Genomic DNA, 23,072 nt, shown 5'->3' on the forward strand with positions numbered 1-23,072 from the left:
CTCCCTGAGGAAACCGTCAAACACTCCCGCACTATTGATTCATTTCAGGGCTTGGCAAATTTTGTGATTAATGTTCGCTTATTATTTACAGGGAAGCCATTGGCCATTGTTTAAACCTTCATTATAGTATAACCAACCTTCTAGCACATCTTTATATAAGGTAAACAAGTGCAAGAGTAAGAGGTGTTTGGTCATTTTTATGTAAGTAAAAGATATGCGTCATTGCTTTGTGACGATGCACAAATGAACCATGTTAAACTGAAGTGACATTATTTATATGGTACTATTTTGACAAATTGTCGCTAACATAATGATTCAAAGTGTAATATAATAATGTGAAGAGGCAATGTAAAGTTGATACTGTAGGTTTCCCAGATGAGCAGTTAGTTATAATATGGTGTTGAATGTTGTTTTGGACCCCATTGATTTTCATTGGATGCACAACAAAGATGAAAAGTTATTGTATATATATAAAAAAACAAAAAAAAACAAAACAATACAATACTAACAATAAAAATGTCCCCTTTTGTGTTAAGTAGTAATACAGGTTTGGCATGACACGAGGGTTAGTAAATGATAACATAACTATTGCTTTAAATAAACCTAAACAGGTTTTTAGTGATGCTTCGTTGCTTTGTAAATCACTTCCTCGGAGGTGCATCCTGCAGACATAACTACCAGGTACTCTTCAACCCAAATAATCAAGGGGCCTTCTTTTCCTCTTCACAAATCAGAAAGAAGAACTTCCCATGACATAGTATGTCAGTGCAAGACTATATTTAGTCAAAGCGTAATTATGTCCTAATTGAAAAAGTTTGTCATCATTGGTCTGTGAAGAGAAACATGAGAGCTCAATCTCATCCTCAGGAATTCCACAGGCTCAGTCAGACCACAGACAAGAACTAGCACAAGAATACTTCTACTGCAGCTAGCCTGAGGAAATAAGCCTACGCGTGTGAAAATCGGAAAGTATGTATTAGTATCCTGATCTGTGCAGGATTTCATATAATACTGACGCCCTCTTTTTGTGCATTTGCTGATGCAAGTGAAGGCAATACACTGGAATAGCAGGTGATCTGATAAGAATGATATGCATTTGAAACTTTTATTGGAAATGAAAGAAGTTTGTAATCGGAGTGTGTTTTGATGTCTCTGTCCGTCTCCTATGGCACTGGCACAGAGGTGCGAACTGAGAACCGTGTTTACTGGGGTGTGACGTATACAAAAAATTACGGTTCAGTACATACCTTGGTTTTTAAGTCACGTTTTTGGTACAAACATGAGAAAACTTTTTTTTTATGATTAAACAGTGGTTTACTGAACAAATTGGGTCTCCGTCTATAAATAAATTCAAATATAATTTTTGTAAGGATAAAAAAATCTATCTCTGCTAATGCTGTAAACTATGTATAGGGAGCCTTTACACATTTACTATAATATTAAAGGTTACAGTTAACAACAGAGCCCAAACTATTCAATTCGGTTGCTATTTATTTTTAGGTATGTAGACTAAGGGATAATGTAGAGCGAGGCCGTTGTTATAGCGAATACAACCCTGACAGGCTGATCAGGCTGTAAGAGAATATTATAGTTTCTAAAAAATAAGTACTAGTACCTGCAACTATCACACGATGTACTAGTCACAATTGGAATACATACTTGTCAGAGCTGAATAGTTGATATATTAATGACAGATCCCCAAAGAAGTCAACGGCAAAAGAAGAAAAAAAATGTAACTAGCAACAAAAGAGTAGTTACTAGTCACTATCAAAATAAGTACTAGTATCTAATGAATACTGTAAGTAGCATCTATTTGGTACTATCATCTAATTAATAAGAACTAGTATCAAATAATAAGTATTAGTAACTAATGAATAAGTACTAGTATCTAATGGATAAGTTATAGTATGTATTTTAATAGGCACGGAAATCTAATGAATAAGTGTCTATTTAGTAGTATCTAATGAATAAGTTGTAATATCTAATAATAAGTACTAGTAACTGATGAATAAGTACTAGTATCTAATAATAAGTACTAGTAAATAATGAATAAGGACTAGTATCTAATGAATAAGTACTAATATCTAATAATAAGTACTAGTAACTAATGAATGAGTACTAGTACAAATTTAATAGGCACTAAAATCTAAGTAATAAGTGTCTATTTAGTAGTAGTATCTAATGAATAAGTACTAGTATCTAATAATTAGTAGTAACTGGTGAATAAGTACTAGTATCTAATAATAAGTAGTATTAACTAATGAATAAGTACTAGTGCCAATTTAATAGGCACTAGATTCTAATGAATAAGTGTCTATTTAATAGGTACTAGTATATAATAAGTACTAGTATCTAAAAATAAGTACTAGTAACTAATCAATAAGAACTAATAATAAGTACAAATATCTAATGAATAAGTACTAGTACTAATTTAATAGGCACTAGAATCTAATAAAAATGTATAGTGTCTTTTTAATAGGTATAGTATCTAATAAATAAGAACTAGTATCTAATGAATAATTAAAGAATAAGCACTTGTAAGCACTTGCCTAAAGAATAAACACTAGTATATAATAGGCACTAGTACCAAAAGAATAAGCACTAGCTAATTAATAAGTACTGGTTGCATGAAAATAGATACTAGTCGGTTTAAATTATTAAATATTAAAATGGCTAGCCACATTAATTTACGCTACATTACGTTAAGTTCAAAAAATTAAAATAAATTTAATGTTACACTTTATTTTATGGTGACATACTTACATTGTATTTACTCTAGTAATGCGCTAAAAAACATTTTTTTTTTTTTTGCGTTTTTTGCGATTTATGCGTTTCATTAAAAGTGATATTTCACCAAACTTAATTGAATAATCCTAACATATTTTAATTGAATAATTGATTAAGGATTGTTCAATTATTCAATTAAAATATGTAGGAATTATTCAATTCAATTTGATGGAATTTTACTATTAATTTAAATAACGTCACCTTAAATGAAAGTGCTACTAAATAAAATAAAATTTGATTTATCTGGGAGAAAAACAGTCAGAGAATGAGCAGTTCAACTGTCTACACATATCACAACAGGTGCAGATGCCCAGAGCCGCTCAATGTAAAAAAAGGAAAAGGGCAATCCTGCCTTATTTTTTGAAGTCCCAGACGGAAATGGAAGCAGACATTCAAGCTTCAGCAGATATGGAAATGACAGCCCTCTGCTTCTGTCATTCTACCTGTCTCTCTCCTTCTGAGCCTCTGACACAGGTAGTTGTACACTCCCGGTCATGCTGAGCTAGACTGAACTGGCTTGTTTTTGATCCTTATGTTTGCTGATCCTGGAGTCCAGGGGGCAGGGACATGTCGACATGCTAGTGTAGACAAACATGCTTTCAGAAAACTATGAGACCAAATAGGGTTGTCAAAACACCAAATATGTCAGTAGACAACAACCACATAAATATACTGTACACTACCAGCCAAAAGTTTTGGATTGGTAAGAACTGTTTTCAACATTAAAAACAATGAGAATTGATTCTTGAACATCAAATCATCATATTATGATATTACATATTAATTCAGCTTTGAACACAGGAATAAATTACACTTTACTATAGAAAACAGCTGTTTTAAATTGCAATAATATTTCACAATATTACTTTTTCATCAAATAAATGCAGCCTAGGTGAGCAGAAGAGACTTCTTTTAAAACATTTGAACAACACAACTTTTGACTGGTAGTGTAAATTGTAAATAGTAGTGTAAAAGTAATTGGTTCATATGTATGATTGTATACTATATTAAGTAATGCAGTCTGTCAGGTATTTTGCAATTAAGTTTCCATTCATTCTCAGAAAAAAAGGTACAAAAGCTGTCACTAAGTACACCTTTGTACCTAAAGTGTGCATTTTAGCCCCTAAAAGGTACATATTGGCACCAAAAGTGTACATATTAGTACCTAAATGGTACATATTAGAACCCTTTTGAAGGGTACTGTCCAAGTGACAGCTTTTGTACCTTTTTTTCCTGAGAGTGTTCTTTTAAGCTAATAATATCATAATAATAAACCGTACTGTACTTGGGAACACAGCTGGGTGAAGGCAAACAGCTGGAACCAGCGCACATGCAACATTGCAGGAAGGTTAAAGCCACAGCAGTAGTGTGATGTTGACAAATCAGTTAACAGCACGAGCTGAAACAACAGCAAAAATATGGGGGATATCTGCAAAATGAATGATTGCAGCAACCTTTAATGACTAGGCATCACACAGGGCTGGATGGCTCCTTGTGTGTTTGTTCCGTCTACCACGTACTTTACAAACACGCTCTCTGGATGGTGCGTGTCTGTTCTGAATGCTCTGATGTGTACTTCATACACTGCAAACAGACAGAGTTCACATGTCTGATAAGAGAAACACCTCAGCCCAGCACGCTAGGACAAGGTAACCAGCTCAGGGCTGCGGGGAAGAACAAAGCGAACTCAGGAGAGTCGACACCGACTGCAGAGACAGGTGAGGACGGGGGGTTTCATCCAAATTGCCATCATTAGCTCTTCCAGATTGGCTGCAAACCCTGTTTTCAATGGTCCACCTTACTATAAGGAAAATATGTCTATAATGAATCTATTACTAACTGTCTTTGTGTGCATCCCACATGCTAGTGGTTCAGCCACTGAGGACTTTTCCCTCCAGATAAGATTTCTCATCTCAAAGTCTGATGGCGTGAGTCGGCAGACTCACCTCCTGATCTTTCATGTTCATCCCTCAGAGAAAAGATGAATCTTAGGCTAAAAATGTTCCAAGCACACAGCAGTTACACAACCAGCACTCATTATTATTGCAGCGGCTCTATACTGGCTCTATAAGAATGAGAGAGCAGGAGTGTATAACAACAACAACAACAAAAAAAACTTACTTCAAAGAGAACATACTAGCAAACATAAATGCACATTTATGTACCAATCTAAAATAAATTGTTATTACTGATATTACTGTTGCAGATCAAAGCGTTAAAGGAGAACTCCTGCACAAAATGAACCTTTGGTCTAATTAAAACATTGGTACCTAGTCAACCGTTCTCTGAGATTTGTTTTCATGATAATCGAATGTAAAGAGTTTTATCTCTAAGAACTGTTTAGCTTATAACGCTAGTATATAGGGCATAGAGTAAGCAAAAAGAAATCGCTAGTTTCTACCACTAACAAGGCTCATAATAGCCCCAAACTGACACAGTAGCATAATGAAGGTCCCTGCATGTAAAACGAAGCATTGAGAACTTTGTAAGTGTACAGATTGTTTAATAAGAAGATACTTTATAAAGACAGTCCATTTCGTGTATACAGGCGCCACCTTCTTTGGAAAACAGTCTCGACAAGTCGAACCACGAACTTCATACAGTCCAGCTCACTTGCCACGTCGTTCGTGGTCCGACTTGACGAGACTGTTTTCCAAAGATGGCGCCGCCTGTATACACGAAGTGGACTGTCTTTATAAAGTATCTTATTAAACGGTCTCTACACTTATAAAGTTCTCAATGCTTCGTTTTGCATGTGTGGACCCTCATTATGCTACTGTGTTAGTGTGGGGCTATTTTGAGCCTTGATAGTGGTTTTAACTAGCGATTTCTTGTTGCTTACTCTGTGCCCTATATACTAACGCTATAAGCTAAACAGTTTTTAGAGATAAAACTCTTTACATTCGATTACCATGAAAACAAATCTCAGAGAACAGTCGACTAGGTATCAATGTTTTATTAGACCAAAGGTTCATTTTGCGCCGGAGTTCTCCTTTAAAGGGCTAGTTCACCCAAAAATGAAAAAAATTGTCATCAATTACTCACCCGCATGTCGTTTCAAAACAGTAAGACTTTTGTTCATCTTTGGAACAATATTGTTAAACTATATTTTTTCCAGGTGACAGCCAAGTATGTGATTTCAGACGCAGCCAATAAGAATCCACAAGCTTTTAAAGAAACAAACACATTACAGTCCATTGGCATGGACAATATATTGCTCATTATCTATAAAGTTAGTTATCGTTCTTGGTGTGAACAGGCCCCAACTCCAAATTTAAATGGAATTTTGTCAGTTTTAGTGTACTTCTGGGGTCAGTTTTGTCCACAAAGTTTATCCAAGTGTCCACACACATACTTGCGTGTGTGTGTGCGTGCGCGCGTAAAGCCTGAAGCCACACAGAGCAAGAGAGTATTAAACTCCCCTATGTGAAACTGAAGAATATCCTGTGCACAAAGACCAAACACCAGTTTTGATCCTTGCATACAGGAGAAGAATTTCATAAAAGAATTGGCAACACTTCCAGGAGAAGAGTCTGAATAAAAAGACCCAGGGCAAGATGCAGTGCATCGGACATGTTTCAGGTTCTTTTGTGAAGGCAACATGATACATGTAACCATTCACTGACACCGAGCATGATGAAGAATGGTCAACTATACACACCTTCTTTTCTCTCTCTCTCTCTCTCACACATGACAAACACATTTCAATATCTTCTGGTTAATTATTAACACCAAGCTAGCACAGGTTTTTTAGAGACATAGTGTGACATATATGATGGTGTCATGATTTTTATTATGGCTGCCATAAAAATGAACCTGATCTTGCGCTGACGTGGCTTCACACCGAAACTACACCATAGGGGTCTCTGTGATATGAAAAAGAAACACTACACACCTTTGCCTACGGGTGCAGCTGTAAGAGGCTACTGGATCCCTCTGACTGTTGGTTTGCTTTGTTCTGCAAACATATCTCTGGAGTATAAAATAGTCTCTCTTTTGTAGAAGATTGAACAGCTTTGGATATGTTTTCAAAAACACGTGGATAGGCAGACATGGGTTTTAGTTAAGCTGTGATGGCGGTGTTTCTAAACCTGCCATTTCCACAGGGGATGAACTTTAGAAGTATAAGTGTGACGTAAAATAAAAATAAAGAAGGCTTTAAAATAAATGTGATCTTACAGTCAAATGACTGTTAAACCTCCTGCTTCTTAAAAAATATGATTTAATGGATAATAACACTATTATACAACAGACATGTTACATATATCCGAAAGGAAACAATTAAAACAAAGAAGATATTTTGAAGAATGTTGGTAACCAGACAGTTGATGTTAGCCATTGACTTTCATACATATTATGGAAGTCAATGGGTGCCGTCAACGGTCTGGTTCAACAGAAGAAAGATCCACATGTTGTTCCAAACCTGCAATTTCAGTAAATGACGACAACATTTTTGGGAAAACCATCTCTTTAAGTCCTTATATTTACAAAATTAGTTATTTATATTAAACACAAATAATATATTGTAAATAAACAAAATTATTAAAAGTGACAAAGACTTTTAATGATGCTATAAAATATTTCTTTTTCAAATTAATCAAATCAAATTGTTAATCAAAGAATCCTGAAAAGATATTAAGCAGCGCAACTGTTTTCAACATTATATAATAATAAAAATAAAATTCTTGAGCAGCAAATCAGAATATTAGAATGATTAGACTGATTAGAAATGATGCTGAAAATTCAGCTTTGCCATCAAAAATAAATGACCTTTTAAAATATATTCAAATAGAAAACGGTTATATGACTGTTATATGACCGTATTATATATATTGAAATAATTTTTTCTTAGGCTTCTTTCAAAAACTGCTTACCGACCCTAAACTTCTGAATGGTAGTTATTCAAGTCAAATAAGCACAAAATAAAATATGTTTAAAAAATAATTAAAGCATTTATCAAATACAAAATTTTAACTTACATTTATATATGAGTACAACTGAATAACAAAATTATTATATTAACAAAACTTAAATCAGAAATTAAATTATTCTTAATTCAGCTCCGACAGAAGCAAAGCTTATTCATCCTTGCTGATTATAAAAAAATAAAAAAGTATTGCCAAAGGTCATCAACTCCTCAGCTGTGCCACATTTGTTGCTTGCTTATTTCCAATTGGTCAGTTTAAAAGCCAGGTGCAATTCATACAAAGCAGTTTTACTAGAAACCTAACAAAACCTGCAGAGACACGACATCAGATTCTTGAACATCTCCAGCCCAGCCCTTAGGGGCCCCGTGGAGCCAGAGGCAAGAGACATAAACACAGTTACCAAACACATAACGGTCTCACATTCTCCACAAGTGGAACGAGCACACCTACAGTACAACCGTATGCTATAAACACAGCTCAAAACACATCTTCACATGCTACCCAGCATCTAATATAGCTTCACACACAGGCTAACCACAATCTTATTCACAAAATTACGATAACTCACCACAACAATGTTCTCTCAGAGTCCAACCAGGGGTGCATACACTCAGAAATACTGTGATCTGTCATTTATGTATGCTCTAAAGGTTTATGTACTCAGTCGCCTGGGACCCTGATGAAAATATAATCTGGCATTATGTTTGTCCTTCTGGCACATGGTGTGCAAACATATTCGGGAACGCATGCAAAGATGCAAAGTCCACTGCATGTGTGGGGGTGCAATCAGGGTAAATATAGATTCCGTGGTTTTGACTAAAAACAGATACAGGTCATTGAATCATGATTAATTCAGAAACATCGCTTAAAGTTTCCTATCATCATGTGATCTACACTGACACCGAATATCATGTTTACCTGTCACCCCTCCCATCCCTTGTCCCGACAGCATTCAAAACATTTATTAAAAATGCAAAGAGATCACCAACCTTAAAGGCAAACTTGCGGGTGATGTTGTCCAATGCCTGAACTGGTCCAATCTTGAAGCTGAGAAGAGGAAGGCTGCCCAAGACTCCTTCTTCTTTATCGTCTGGATTGAATAAAAAAGAAAAAAATATATATATGTCAAAGACAAACATAAACAAAAAATAAAAACATTTGTAGGCCTATTATATCATTCCAACCTGGATTTTTAAAAAAGAAAAAGAAAAGCTGATGAGAAATTAGATTCACAATTCTGCTCTAAATCAGAAAAGTCCAACTTTCTGTTGTGTGCCGCTACACGGGTGATGATAGGCAGCGGTAATGGAAAAGCAGGTAAACGGCAGGTGAATCCCATAATAGATATCCATTTTTATCCCAGCGCAAAGCAACGCTAATGACACTGAAGCAAGCAGCGGTGCACAGCCTGGGAGAGAAGCGCTCGCGCTGGTTAAATAATGGAGGACATCGTTAAATTTTAATCCGCGAGGAGGGCAATGGAGATCCTGTGTTCTTGCTCTCGATCTCCCGTACTGAGAGCTGCTGCCGGGGAAATGCAGTGAACCCACCCGCGCGCATGTGTGTGTGTTCTGACAGCACTGTGTGTGCGTGTTTGTGTGAATGAGAGAGAGAGGGAGGGGTGGAGGAAAAGGAGGGGTGAAGAAGATTGTGTTTGTGCTGTATAGAAGAGAGAGAGAGAGCGAGCGAGCAAAAGATAGCGATCATCCCTCAGTGACTCAGTGCTGCAGGTATTCTGGCTCTCGACCAGCTGTACCTGTACTGAACAACCAATCAGAGTGTATTACGTCAACAAAAAGGCCCGGCAAAACAATTCTGAATAAGAACCATATACTGATAAGGAAAAATGTGATCTCTATGACAAACCTAACAAGACATGACACATGAAATATGAACACTGTATAAATGATGGTTACATAACGACAACAACAACAAACACAATCTAAACCTGTCTGTCAGGGTTGTGATCATTACAGAGATTGACAAGAAATGCCACTCTCCAAAATTTGTGAGTTTAGATGTGAGGTTTTTTCATTGGTTGATTCTTTAATTTATTAGCCTTAGTCCTCTACAATCCTGAAAACTAGTTGTCTGCATAGTTGTCATCTATCCTTACTTTAATGATTCATCCCCTATACTGTAGCATTTGTGTCTTATTTTCCAGTAAAATGTCTAAATATGTCAGGGAATAAATTATATTTTGCTTACCCTGTTGGCATATTGCTATAACTTGTGTCAAGCATAAATCTAAAGAAAAGTTTGTTTAAAACAAGAACATGATGTAAAAATAAGTGAGAAACATAAGATATATTCAAGTCTTACTGTCTGACAATGTATTTTTAGATCACTATAAAAGAAGATTTTTTTGGTAGTCACCTATTTTTATCACTCTGAAACTGTGAAACACATATTAACTGTCCAAAGCTTTGACATGCTTTTGTTTACTTTGATATGTCAGCCCATATTTTGTGTAACAGTTCTTGTGTAAAATTACATATTAATCACACATAAAATCACTGACTACATAATGGCAGGTAGATGCCAATACAAAAGCCGAGACAATATTTACATTGGGGTGAGTCTTGATTTATGTAACAATACTAATTTACAAATTCTCTCAGAATCTGTTGTTTGTCAGGAAATAAGGTTTGAGAAGATCCATATTTCTCTTTTTAAACAGTTTATATTAAAAGCCATGACAAAAGGTGCAGTCGCATTTACTGTTTGGTGGATTTTCGAATGCAAAATCCAGTTATTTGGGGATTTTGAGGAGTGAAAGATTTTGCAACAGGTTGAAGTTGTCAATGCAGATTTGGATGAAAAATGGATAATGATGCTTTTTGGCACAGACAATTCCACTAACATGAGCGCACCTAAAAGTCGGCATCAAACACATGAAGTTGCAATAGTATTTTCCTCCCTATTGTGTGTATTGAGTGAATCTTGATTAGATTGATAGATTGATTAATAAAGATTAAAAAGTCATATGACCTTTGAAAAGAATAATGATATTCACAGATAAATCATTTATAATATATTCTGAAATATTCCATAGAAAAAACTAGAATTATTCTGGTGACATTTCATGGTGGACAACTCATAGCGGTTTTGAGGGTAAGTCCTGACAAAATGTCCATATTTTGGTGAACAATCCCTTTAAGGGGTAAACAATCATTTCATCCAAGTTCTCTTCTTGTTATCTGGCATACTGTACAGCTCTTATATCTGCAGTGACAACAACAGAGAGCCATTTTTCAATGTTCCCCCATGTTCAGAATACCAATTGAGGCATTAAATTGCTCTGTCACACAACTCTTTTGCACAGCACAGTTGGGTAGAGGGATGCGGGGTGATAAGAGGACGTAGGGTGTTGTGCCTCTAAACACAGTGCCGTCGCCAAGATATTAAGGGCAGCCGTGGAGACGTATGGGACACAGCCAGTTTCTGAGCGTTGCTGATTGTGATTTTTAAATAAATGACCATCTTACCCCAGTGAGCCAATCAAAGAAGGAAAGAAACTTCCTGGTGTTCCTGGAGTGTGTTTGTTATGCCTCTGGCAGTGACTCTCACTGACTTATGTTGTTACGCGTTACATTTTTGAATATACAATGGTCTTTGTGTAAAGTAGTTGCAAAGTTTATTACAATGCAAGTGGCATTATGTTTGCCGGCATACTGAAACATGAATATCGCTTTGACCTTGCATCTAATATCAGATTTCTGCAGACAGAGAGGACAAAAGTAGTAATAGTTCTATAGTTCCATCAAGAATATATATATATATATATATATATATATATATATATGATTGCTACGGTGGCCGAGAGAGCTCAATGCGCTGCAACTGAAGAAAACATAACACACAAAAGACAAAAAACACATGCAAATAAAAATAAACGCATAAACGGATACTCACAACAGCACCAAATACAGAAATGCACTGCAAAATACAGACCACAACCGAAATGTTTCCCGGGGAACCAAATAAATGACGGACCCGGCTGGAACGTGTGGACGTGCTGGTGCTTACAGCTTAAAGTTCTACTTTATTTATTTAATTTTGCAAAACATACAGAAATCACATTTTTTTATGACATACAACTTCAATGTACAAAATGTATTAACAATATGTCCAATGTCATCAGAATAAAAATGAGAAAAGAACAATGAGCTGAAAACTAAAATAAATAAATAAAAAAGAAGAAGAACATGACGGAAATATATATTTATCTATACATCAGTTACAGTTATAAGAAATTTTAGGTAAAGTGGGGTCCAAAGCTTTAAAGTTGAGACACAGATATATAACGCACATTTACTGAAGTAAAAGTAAAAATAAATGTACTTGCAACCGTTATGTTAACAGCATTATATTTCTGTGGTAAGACCAGCTCTTCAGTTGATGGACAATGTGCTGCGTTGTCATGGGAACATCCTAGGTGAAAATGGTGGTGGTGATGGCGCAGTGGGTAAGGCACATGCCTTTGGTGCGAGAGGCCCAGGTTTGAATACACTGTGAGACACCAATGTGTCCCTGAGCAACACACTTAACCCCTGGTTGCTCCAGAGGCGTGCGACCTCTGACATATATGGCAATTGAAAGTCTCTTTGGATAAAAGCGTCAGCTAAATGAATAAATGTAAATGTAAAAATAATGAGGAAATTACATCGTCTTTTGTTGCTCCCTACATCAAGTGCGTTTCACATGGCTACATAATGGCACACTATAGTGCCCTGCTCCCTCCAAAGTCCAACTTTAAGGACTCTGCTGTCTGCCCTTCAAAGGGAGTAGGGTATAGGGAAGCTCACGAGCAATAAGCATGTCCCAGTCGGGTTTGTCACTTATTTGGTTCACCATGAAACATATTTGGCAGCACGTTTCTGTATTTGGTTGTGTTGTGAAACTGATGAAGATGTTGTTGTTTTTTTCTATTTGCATGCGTTTGGTTCAGTTGCAGCGCGTTGAGCTCTCTCGGTCACCGTAGAATGCACTTCCTTGCTCACTACATTGGCAAGAAGACTTAAAAATTAATTGAAGACTCAATTCATTTCAATAGTTAGCATGTTGCTAAGCTAACTAACAACATGTTACAGTAATAACTATATTATATAACCAACGGGTAAAATAAAATATAATCAACCAACGGGTAAAACAAAAAAAAAAATCATAAATTACATTTAAATTAAATTACAGAGTAACAAACTTGTTATTGATGATATTCAACATTATTCATAATCAATGCAATTATTCATTTATCTCAGCTCATCAGCCATCTTGGATTTTTTAGTTTTAGTTTTTAGTTTTACAAGCTAACAACACAATTCCCAGAATGGAAAAAAAAAATAAACATTACCTATAGTTTGGGGCCAGTAAGATTTCTTAATGTTTTTTTAAATAAGCTTCTTATTATCCCTAAGGCTCCATTTATTTGATCAAAAAAATATATTAATTAGTAATAATTTTACTTTATTCCTGTGATGACAAAGCTGAAAAAGAAATATATTTATTCACAAAAAAAAACAAAAAAAAATCTTATTGACACCAAACTTTTGAAGAGTAGTGTATAATCAAGCTTTTAATGTTATTTATATATCTGTGGTGTTTTTAATGTTTCTACACCATTGCTGAAAATTTTCTGCTTAAAAATGTAGTGAACCAAAATGCAGTTTGAAATCGCTGGTGTTTCTGACGTCACAAACTACCTTGAAACCAATCACATCAACGTGTGGATCCCTGAGCTGGTGTGAATGATTGGAGGCGGGGTAATTGCATATTCATAGAACTGCGTATACTAAATGAGGCAAGAGTGTAGAATTACATTCATGCTATTTAAAGGCATGGATTTTTTTTTTTTAATGAAAAAAGTTTAAATATGTCATTTTGGTGATCAAAGAGAAGTTTTAAGGGATACACTACTGACTACAGGGGGACTTTTTACATTTTGATGTTGCCTTCAGTATATGAGGGTAATGGAGAGGCAGTGTGAAGTAATTAGCCACAGAGACATGGGCAAAGTCAACAGGGTTGAATCATGCAGCCTTAGCCCCACAGGCCTTGCTGCATTCGCCGATATAATTAAACCTGCTCCACACAGAAAGCTTGAACCAGCCAAGAACCATTACTGTAGACCTGCTCCTCAGGGTAGACGCATGCACAGATGTTCTTCAAGTTTATGATTAAATTGCAGCCTGAGCTGGGAACATTTTTATGATCTAATGTGATAGAGTAATGGAGCTCTAATGGGTCTCAAATTTACACAACAAATAGGCATCACAGGGGCCAGTGAGAAATCAGGGTTTGCTCATCTGATCAGCAGGGATTAATCAATCAATCACCAAACACAGTCTCTGATCAGAAAGCACGTGTGAATCCACTTATAAAATTACAGGAGGCTGGATGTGTGTGGACAGCTTTATCCTCTATAGGCTTTGTGGCAGAAGACAACAGCCTTTAAAGCTTTGCTTATTCTAGCCCAAACAAACCATATGACATGCGTACCCGAGCAGAGCCAAGAGGACGTCTAGCGTCTACACTCCCTTCAGAAAACCTGAGATCAAATGCTTGGGAGTCCTGTCAAAGGAGGATGCTTGTATGAAGAGAGTAAGGTACACATAACACAGGCCTGGAAGACTAAAGGGACGAGGAAGTCTTCAAGGAGAGGAATGATCTTCAGAGGATATTTGTGAAAGGGAAAAGACATCTAGGTCTAGTGGTACAGTTTAGTTTGGCATGGAATTTGTTCAAATCCCTAATTACATCCAAAAATGAAAATTGTTTACAAACTGTCATCGTTTACGTCCAAACCTGCATGACTTACTTCTGTGGACCACAAAATATATTTTGAAGAATGTTTCGATTGTTTTCATCCATAAAATTAAAGTCAATGGGGTCCAAAACAACATAAGACCCCAATGATTTCCATAGTTTGGATGAAGAAAACCAATTTAAGAAAATATTTTTTCCTGGTTGGGTAAACTATCCTTTACATTAGCTGCATAAAAATACACAAAATATGACAGCCAATAATCATGCATTTTTAAATATCATTTCAATACATTTTTCAAAGTTGAATTTTAAATCCATTTTGGCACCTGCCCCGTCACTTTCAATTAGCATGAGGCTTCTGAGCAAACACGGTGCAAGAAAACCTTGCTGTTTTTACACGGATGATTGGCAAATACACTCTCACAGAACAAGTTTGTTTCTGACACAGCACGCAAGTGTTCAAATACACAGCAACAAGAAGCCAGTGTCTGAAAACTGAGAACCAACTAAGAACAACACTGACAGCAAGTGAAGAGTGAACTTTACAGGAAGTCTGACATGTTTGGAGACGTCGAGAGACTCATATGTGCATTAGCTCAGACAGTATCACTGTCAACTAAGGTCAGAGGTCAGGTGCACACATAAACACATAGAAATTGTCAATGGGTCTAAAATCAAAACTATGTGTCTGAATAGTAGGACCATCAATGCTGCTTTTAAAACAATGCACAATGAATCACTGACAAGAGTATATTGCCATAAAATGACATAATAAGATGCGGAGAAAAACCCCACAATGATTACATAACTTAATGTTTTGATTTATATTCTTCTTAAGGATGGAGCATTCTTTAGCTAATATGAAGACAAATCACTGACATCACTGATATTCCCAGACAGTAAAGTATGTGGATTTTAAATCACTTTAGAAAAGCAATGAGGGACACAGAGGAAAATATGCAAAGAAAAAAGAGTGTTCAAAAGGAGTGCAATGAAAAATACATTTTCTTCAGGATTTTTGTCTTGTTTTCAAATAAAATTGTCTAAATATTCTGAAGATAAATTTACTGGAAAGATTTCACCCAAAAATTAAAATGATCCCATAATTGACTTATCCTCAAGCCATCCTGGGTGTATATGACTTTCTTATTTTAGCCGAACACAATCAGAGTTATACAATATTCAATAATATCCTGGCTCTCAGGTTTGTAATGGCATTGAATAGTGCTCAAGTTTCTGAAGCTCCAAAAATCACATCCATCCATCATAAAAGTAATCCAACGTGCGTATGGCCATTGCCGGAAGCCAGTGATTATAGTTTATACATTTTTAAAAAAAACACGGGCCCTATTCAATGCCATTAAAAAGCTGGGGAAGAGCCAGTATATTATTCAATAAAATAAATCTGATTGTGTTCGGCTGAAAGAAGAATATCATATACACATTAAATGACCTTAAAGGAATAATTCACTCAAAATATTTAATAATTTACTTGTCTTCCTTCCTTTCAGAAGACTTCCTTATTCCATAGAACACAAAAGTAGATATAATGCGGTCATTCTTTTCCATGCAATTACAATTAATGGAGAATGAAGCTCTAAGATTTGGAAAAACATGCTAAAGTAGCATAAAAGTATCCTAATTTGGCAAATGTGTAAAAAAAAAAAAAAAAATTGAGGTTCATGCATTAAAAAACCCCTCAAAGATACCCAATTCAAGACATTCTCTGAAGTGTATATAAGCAAATGAGAATGTTTTTACTGGATAAAATAGCAGTGAGGCAGTGTGTTGTTGCGGCTAGAGGGAAGGGACCTGGACAGATGCTGGACATGAGGTCAGCTGATGTGCATTATCCACAACTGCAGGCAACCACTCATATGCTGATGTGTCTAATGCAAACCCACTCATTTTAGAGAGAACACTAACAGCCTATGGAGTCTAAATTGAACCATTAAAATGTGGGTGGGGCTTAGGTGACAGAGAGGTTTGAAGAGTTACAGTATCTTGCAAACCCAAAAATAATTAATTTCCATTTACGATTAATTTCTATTTTATAAATTAAGTCTGAAAGGTTTGAAACCCCAAATGTGACCAGTGTCTAAAGAACTGAGCAAAAAAAGATGAGAGGAGAACATGAAGGAACATCTGGGCGAAGCTTCATCCCAAATGTCTTAACACCCTCCTCTATCCCACAATGCTTCTGGGTGATGTTGATTCTCCACGCATGAGCTGTGACTGACCTTCACGGCTGGTCTAAAGGAGACGGTCATATATTCTCGTCACGCAAGATCACACACGCCGCTTTCTGAGAGTGCGTGATTGATGTGTGGGAATAGTGTGGGAACAGCTCGCTACAAATTTGCGTAACACTTAATTTTGTAACGTGACATTCTTGCACCAAACTGAATTGCAAAAATGTCTTCCATTGGTCAAAAAAAAAAAAACAGATAGGCAGTGGAAAAATCACATCCCAAACTCACACAGCTGGTTGAGCAAATGCCGGGATGCTTAAACAGAAAAATGTTCAGTGCGCTAGATTTTACAATTTAACTCAGTGTATTTTAATTAACACGTTATGTATATTTATGTGAACATTTAAAATCATTTTAGGCTTCATGTAAAACCTATTTCCTTAATCCCCAACATTCCACACTCTTTAAAAATCCAGCTACACTTCATTACTTTCTTTCCAATATGGGGACAAGTAGCTGAATATAATGTGCAAATTGAAATGTCATATAAAAACATGTAATTACCCCAAAGCAAATTAAAGATAATTACTAATGTCTTGTATATGCCTCGGTTGGAAGGAACCCACAAGTTGGATGCTTTAGGTTTACAGTATGTAAAACCATGACAACATCAGCCAGTTTGGTTGTCAAGGCAACATCACAAGCAAGTTCATGCGAGATAACACACAACAAAACAAACATGTCTAAACATGAAATCCTCTATTTATAGAAATCCTCTATTTATTTATTTATAAGGGAAGTTTTTTAAGTTCAACTACTACAATTTCTAAAACCAAAATTGAAATGAAAATACATTTTTGGTTGAAATAACCCTTGAATAACCCTGAATAAAAGTGTTAATTTCACTTTTATGACCCCAAATTTTTGAACGGTACTACTTCTATGCTATTTTACGGTTTCCTAAAAAAATACCATTGATTTACAGTGCTTCCAAATATATACTATGGTACTTTTTCTGTTGACACAACATAGTTAATACAGTTTTCTAAGGCCTTCATAGAGGCTTCATACTGTTTCGTGCTAGACTGTCATTATAGATTTACTTTTATACTTCTCTTCTTCGCTACTGGCAGCACACAGCCTGTTTGCTGAAACAATGCCATGGGACAAATTCAAATAATGTTTTATAAAACGGGTTTTAAAAAATCCATTTAAATACAACTTTTGAGCCTCTGGGGAGCTCACTAAAATGTTTAACCAAATTCACGAGACCTTAACTTATGCATGAACCAGCATTTACATACACAACTTACCTTTATAGTAGAAAAGACATCGATCTGTCAGCACAAACCAGCGCTTGTTCCACTGTTTCACACCACTGCTTGCCTGCATCACAGAAAAAAATAAAAAATAAAAATCAAGGCCTTGAAACTGCATCACGTTTTTGAAGAGAGTGGCTTAAGTATGGATTATAGAGTTATGGCTTTAGGCTGTGAGAGCGTGTTTGTTTGTGTCTGTGTGGATGATGGTGAGGTTTAAGGATGAGCAACAGTACCTGCTTGTGAAGCCAACCCTGCCGGGCAACCTCAGCATTGGGGTTGCGCCGCATAGAGTTGGAACGCTTCCCAAATGTGGCGGTTCTCTTGGGTGTGCGCGTGCCCTGGTGGGAGAGTCACAGAGGAGTGTTAAAACAATAACACCAACGGCAAACGTACACAATCTGGGTTATGAATGACAGTATGAATGAATTACAATGGAAAGACATCCACAGCAACCAGACCATTGTTAACCAAAAAATAAAGGTAGCATTTTATGCTACAGTCCTGTTTCGCATGAACATACTTTTTACTCATTGTAGTAAGGACTAATAACTAAGTAGTAACCCTGAACCTACCGCTAAACCGAACCTTAAAGGAGTAGTTCATTTTTTTAAAAAAAAAAAATTGCTGATAATTTACTCACCCCCATATCATCCAAGATATCCATGTTATTCTTTCTTCAGTCGAAAAGAAATTAAGGTTTTTGATGAAAACAGTCCAGCATTTTTCTCCATATAATGGACTTCAAACTGTTCAAAGGGCTTTAAACGATTACAGACGATGAATAAGGGTCTTATCAAGTGAAACGATCACTCATTTTAAAAAAAAAATGATTAAGTTTTATAAGCTCAAATGCTCGCCTAGCTCTGTTCTGTGATGCGCGTTCATGACTCTCCTGTTCGAACTCGTTCATCAAAATGAACAAATCTTTTTTCGTGTCATTTGGTTCATTCAACGAACGAAATGAATGAGTTGACTCGGGAAAGTTTGAATAGGTGAGTCACGAACTCACATCACAAAACAGAGCAAGGCGACCATTTGAGCTTATAATTTTTTTTTGCTTGATAAGACCCTTATTCAGTGTCTGAAATCATTTAAAGCCCTTTGAACAGTTTGCAGTTTGCACTGAAACTGTCTTTTGGACCTTGAACCGTTTGGTTACCAGTAAAGTGCATTCTATGGAGAAAAATCCTGGATTGTTTTCATCAAAAACCTTAATTTCTTTTCAAATGAAGAAAGAATGACATGGATATCTTGGATGACATGGGGGTGAGTAAATTATCAGCAAAAGTTTGTAGTTACTACAGTACTTTCTTGGGTAACTAACTACACTGTAAGTACAATTGAAGTGCATGCACTGTAAAATAAAGTGCAACCAAAGTAAAATTAAATAAATATAAACTTTTTATTTTTATTTTAGTAAGATGCTAAGGCAAATTTCATTTAAGTTTAAGTTCAAGAACTAAAATTTCTAAAACTAAAATTGAAATAAAGAATTAAAGCTAATCTCAGAGACATTAAAAAACTAATAAAAATTATTAAAGCACATAAAAAAGCTAATTTAATTGTCCTAATTGTCCTGAATGTCCTAATTCAAAAATTTTATAATAACATATTAAATAATATTAAAATAAAGACTTGTTTGTTATAACATGTTAAAATAAAATTGTCTCTTTGCATCTTCATAATTAATATACCATATAATAAAAATGACATAAAATATAATATAAAGTAATATAATAATAAAACAACATAAAAAATATAATATTTGTTTTAAAACTCATATTTAATCATAAAAATAAATATCGTTTTGATTCCTATTCTTTTTCTAGAAACTAGTTCATCTATAGCAGCTGTACTGACCCGTGTGTGGTTTTGGGAGTCCGGGGGCATCTCAGAAACCATGGTGATATTGTTGGTGTTGCTGTTTGCTTCGTTGGCTTTGTTCACGGGCCCCCTGCCACCCGCCTTGCCGTTCATTTCCGAATCAGAGCTCCTGTGAGCACACACACAAAGCCATTGAACCATCTCAGCCTTTGATCGCGTAACAAACTTCTCATCTGCCGGCGTTCAACGCACCAATGCAGAGAAATCATTTTCAAACTAATACTCTCAAACTGGTGGAAAACTGAGGGATTATGGGAAGGAAGCACACAGGCATTTGGGAGCAGCTATTTTTATTCCCAACTGGCACCATCGTAAGGCCGCACCCCTGAGGTTGCAGTTTAAAAACAGGCGATGGTTCACAAAGAATGTGATTGGAGTGGCGAGTAGAGGGAAGAAAGAGAGAAAGAGTTGGTGGATGCAGGCCTGTAGTCTCGGGTCAATCGTATTGATCTCCTTACTGGGCCGCCCAGGTCCTCTCCAACAGCCTTCGATCTACCGACCAGCAAGATTAATTTACAATCCCCTAGAGCTGCCCGGTGGCTGAAGCTTCCATCTTGGAAAGCTCACTGAAGTGCATGCTAACATCCGCAGTCAGTTTATAGCCATACGCAAGTCATTATGAGCCTCTGAAGCAAAGAACATTACATAAACACATATGGAACAGAGCATGCACATATAAATCAAATAAGGACATAAAAACACACACAATCATTAGCGCAAAGTGGGAAAACACACACACACGACAGTAACAATTACTACATTAGGGCACGATACAAACATCTTTGTGCTAATTATCTGGCTTTATTTAGCTACCGTTGCAAACAGCGGTAATGTTCAAGCAGCTTCCTGCTTCGTAAATGGAAATTAATAAAATTAAATCCTGGCTGGATCTCAGCTTTAATGGCATGGCCTCTTATTAATGTGCTATTGGCTCTCGACTCATTATATTGATCCAGAGGAGAACAAGAGGTAAGTGCATTCTCATTGTCCTGGAGGAACGTTTTACTAAATTTATAGAGGAAATCAAGGAAATTCTGACACGTTTATCCTCCACCTGTTATCTGATGCAGCTTAAAACTAATTAATAAAATGCTCTCAGCGTCATTTATCCTGACATCACCATTTGTTTGTATTTATGTTTCCGCAAGCAAGTGCACAATTATTGTATAGAGACTATTATACAAAAAGCCAGACAGAACAGGGCTGGTCTGACAAGTAACTGTTTTTCTGTCTCCTCATCTCCTTTGGGGCGTTCACACTGACATTTTCAGAAACAACGAGCCAGATGTTATTCATTTTCAATGCGAGTTGATTATTTACACTAGTATTACATGAGTGACACTGACTGACTGTTGGGAACACCATGTTTTAAGTAAACTGACTTTTTTGTGACTTGTTTACTGACTTGTTTACTTGTAATATTTCAAATTAAAATTTTTAAATTTATGATGTCAAAGCTTAATTTTCAGCATCATTACTCCAGTCTTCAGTGTCACATGCTCCTTCAGAAATCATTCTAAAAGGCTGATTTGGTGCTCAAGAAACTTATATAAGTTTCTTATAATATGTATAACTTATATATAATTTCTTATATGATCAATGTTGAAACCAGTTTTGCGTACAATTATTTTTTGTGGATTCTTTTGATGAATAGAAAGTAAAAAAAAAATAGCAGCATTAATAAAAAAGGAACACATTTTGATCAATTGAAAGTGTCTGATGAATACAAGTACTAATTTCTTAAAAAAAGAAATTTCTCCGACCCTACATTTTTTGATGTTGCATTTACAATCTATCATGAGGATTGGTACCACAGCCAGACAAAAATGGTTACATGAATGAGTTTGTGAGCCCTTTGGACTGAACGGAATAGTTACGGTCTTTTTTGAAAGACGACCCTTGGTTAGTTTGTTATAATAAAAACAACAAGGTATGTTTCCAAGCTGAAATGCTTTTCACAATACAAACTCTTATTCAAAGGCAAAGGCACTATAAATCTAACGGCATATTTACAAAAGAATAAACAAAAGATCACTCACAGCAAGGGCTTCAAAGGTCCGTTATCTTCCAGGTACGTCTGGATCACTTGCTGGTGTCCAACAGTTCCGTTAGGGTCATTTTGACTGAAAATACGAAAAAAAGACACTTTTCAGACTGATTGACAAACGCATTATAAACCAGCCAAAACAATCTTTCAAAAACAGTCTAGAACAATTTCAAGCCAAAAGCAGCTGGAACTGATTTTACATTTGTTTAAGGTGCTCCCAAACTCGTTCTTATGGCTTCAAACCTGTTTCACAGCAGGCACATCCCTTCTTTATTAATAATTCAGCATTACAACATCATGTCCGATCAATACACGGCCACTTTCTTTGTAAGTCCACATGCTGTGGAAATGAATGGCTGTCAGAGCTTGTGAAAGAGCGTGTTAAGTGTGGACAGATTTGCACTCAATGCCAAAATATCAAAATGAACAATTTTTGAACAAAAACATGTCAGAGTTCATACACACCTATTATATGCAGTCTATATTCAGAAAAGACATGTCTTTGTCCATATAAAACCCAATGAAGCTTGGAGTTCAACTTCCTGTCACACTTTCTCTGACCTCGGCTCGTGTGTTCTCCCTGTGGATGTGCGCTTGAAGCTTGTCTCTCGGGTGTAAATCCTACAAGTGTTTTCATTGCTGCGTGTCATTTTTCTGGCTATTGATATTACAACTGCAGAAGCGGGAACAAGCAAATACATTTTCTTTGGGTTTGGCTACTGTTTCTCTCAGAGAACCATGAAAACACAGAAATCAAATCAAAACTAGCATTTACAGTATAAAAGATCCAGGCCATAAGGTATAATTTTAGGCATGCTACAGTGAGGGTCAAATTTAGACTTGTTTTGCTTTAGGAACCACATAACAAAATGAGCTACTTAAACTTAAAATAAAATGAAAAGTGAAAATATAAAAATAAAATCTCAAATTAATATTATAATACTAATAATAACACTGATTAAGTGGTGTCCCAACACAGTATTGGATGCACAGCCTTTGACACCAACAATAAAATACATAGACTTATAAACTTTTAAAAGGGAGAGGAAAATATTTCCTATTTATTTTTTAAGTTTATTCACCTATGCTTAATCACAGTATATGGCTAATTGTATTTCATCATTTGCATTTAGTATTGATTTTACCT

The 23,072-nt window shown here is 35.9% G+C and overlaps 1 protein-coding gene across 15 annotated transcripts in view; it reads right to left on the reverse strand.

The window, feature by feature from the left end:
• The window catches only part of plekha6 (pleckstrin homology domain containing A6), a 94,284-nt gene that overhangs the window by 24,196 nt on the left and 47,016 nt on the right, over nucleotides 1–23,072 (reverse strand). For 13 of the 15 annotated variants that reach the window (XM_089125119.1, XM_089125120.1, XM_089125118.1 and 10 more), the window contains 5 exons: nucleotides 21,918–22,001; nucleotides 19,855–19,987; nucleotides 18,228–18,332; nucleotides 17,986–18,058; nucleotides 8,705–8,805 (listed from right to left, as the gene is read on the reverse strand). In XM_089125119.1, coding sequence (XP_088981245.1) covers nucleotides 8,705–8,805; nucleotides 17,986–18,058; nucleotides 18,228–18,332; nucleotides 19,855–19,971 — 396 coding nt within the window. In that variant the 5' untranslated portion in view covers nucleotides 19,972–19,987; nucleotides 21,918–22,001. Of the gene's footprint in view, nucleotides 1–8,283; nucleotides 8,373–8,704; nucleotides 8,806–8,899; nucleotides 9,269–17,985; nucleotides 18,059–18,227; nucleotides 18,333–19,854; nucleotides 19,988–21,917; nucleotides 22,002–23,072 lie in introns of those variants that run through there. The other 2 variants (XM_089125125.1, XM_089125128.1) reach the window with 2 other exon arrangements.

Source organism: Pimephales promelas, chromosome 21 (assembly GCF_988280905.1).
Source record: "Pimephales promelas chromosome 21, fPimPro1.hap1.1, whole genome shotgun sequence".
NCBI lineage: Eukaryota > Metazoa > Chordata > Actinopteri > Cypriniformes > Leuciscidae > Pimephales > Pimephales promelas.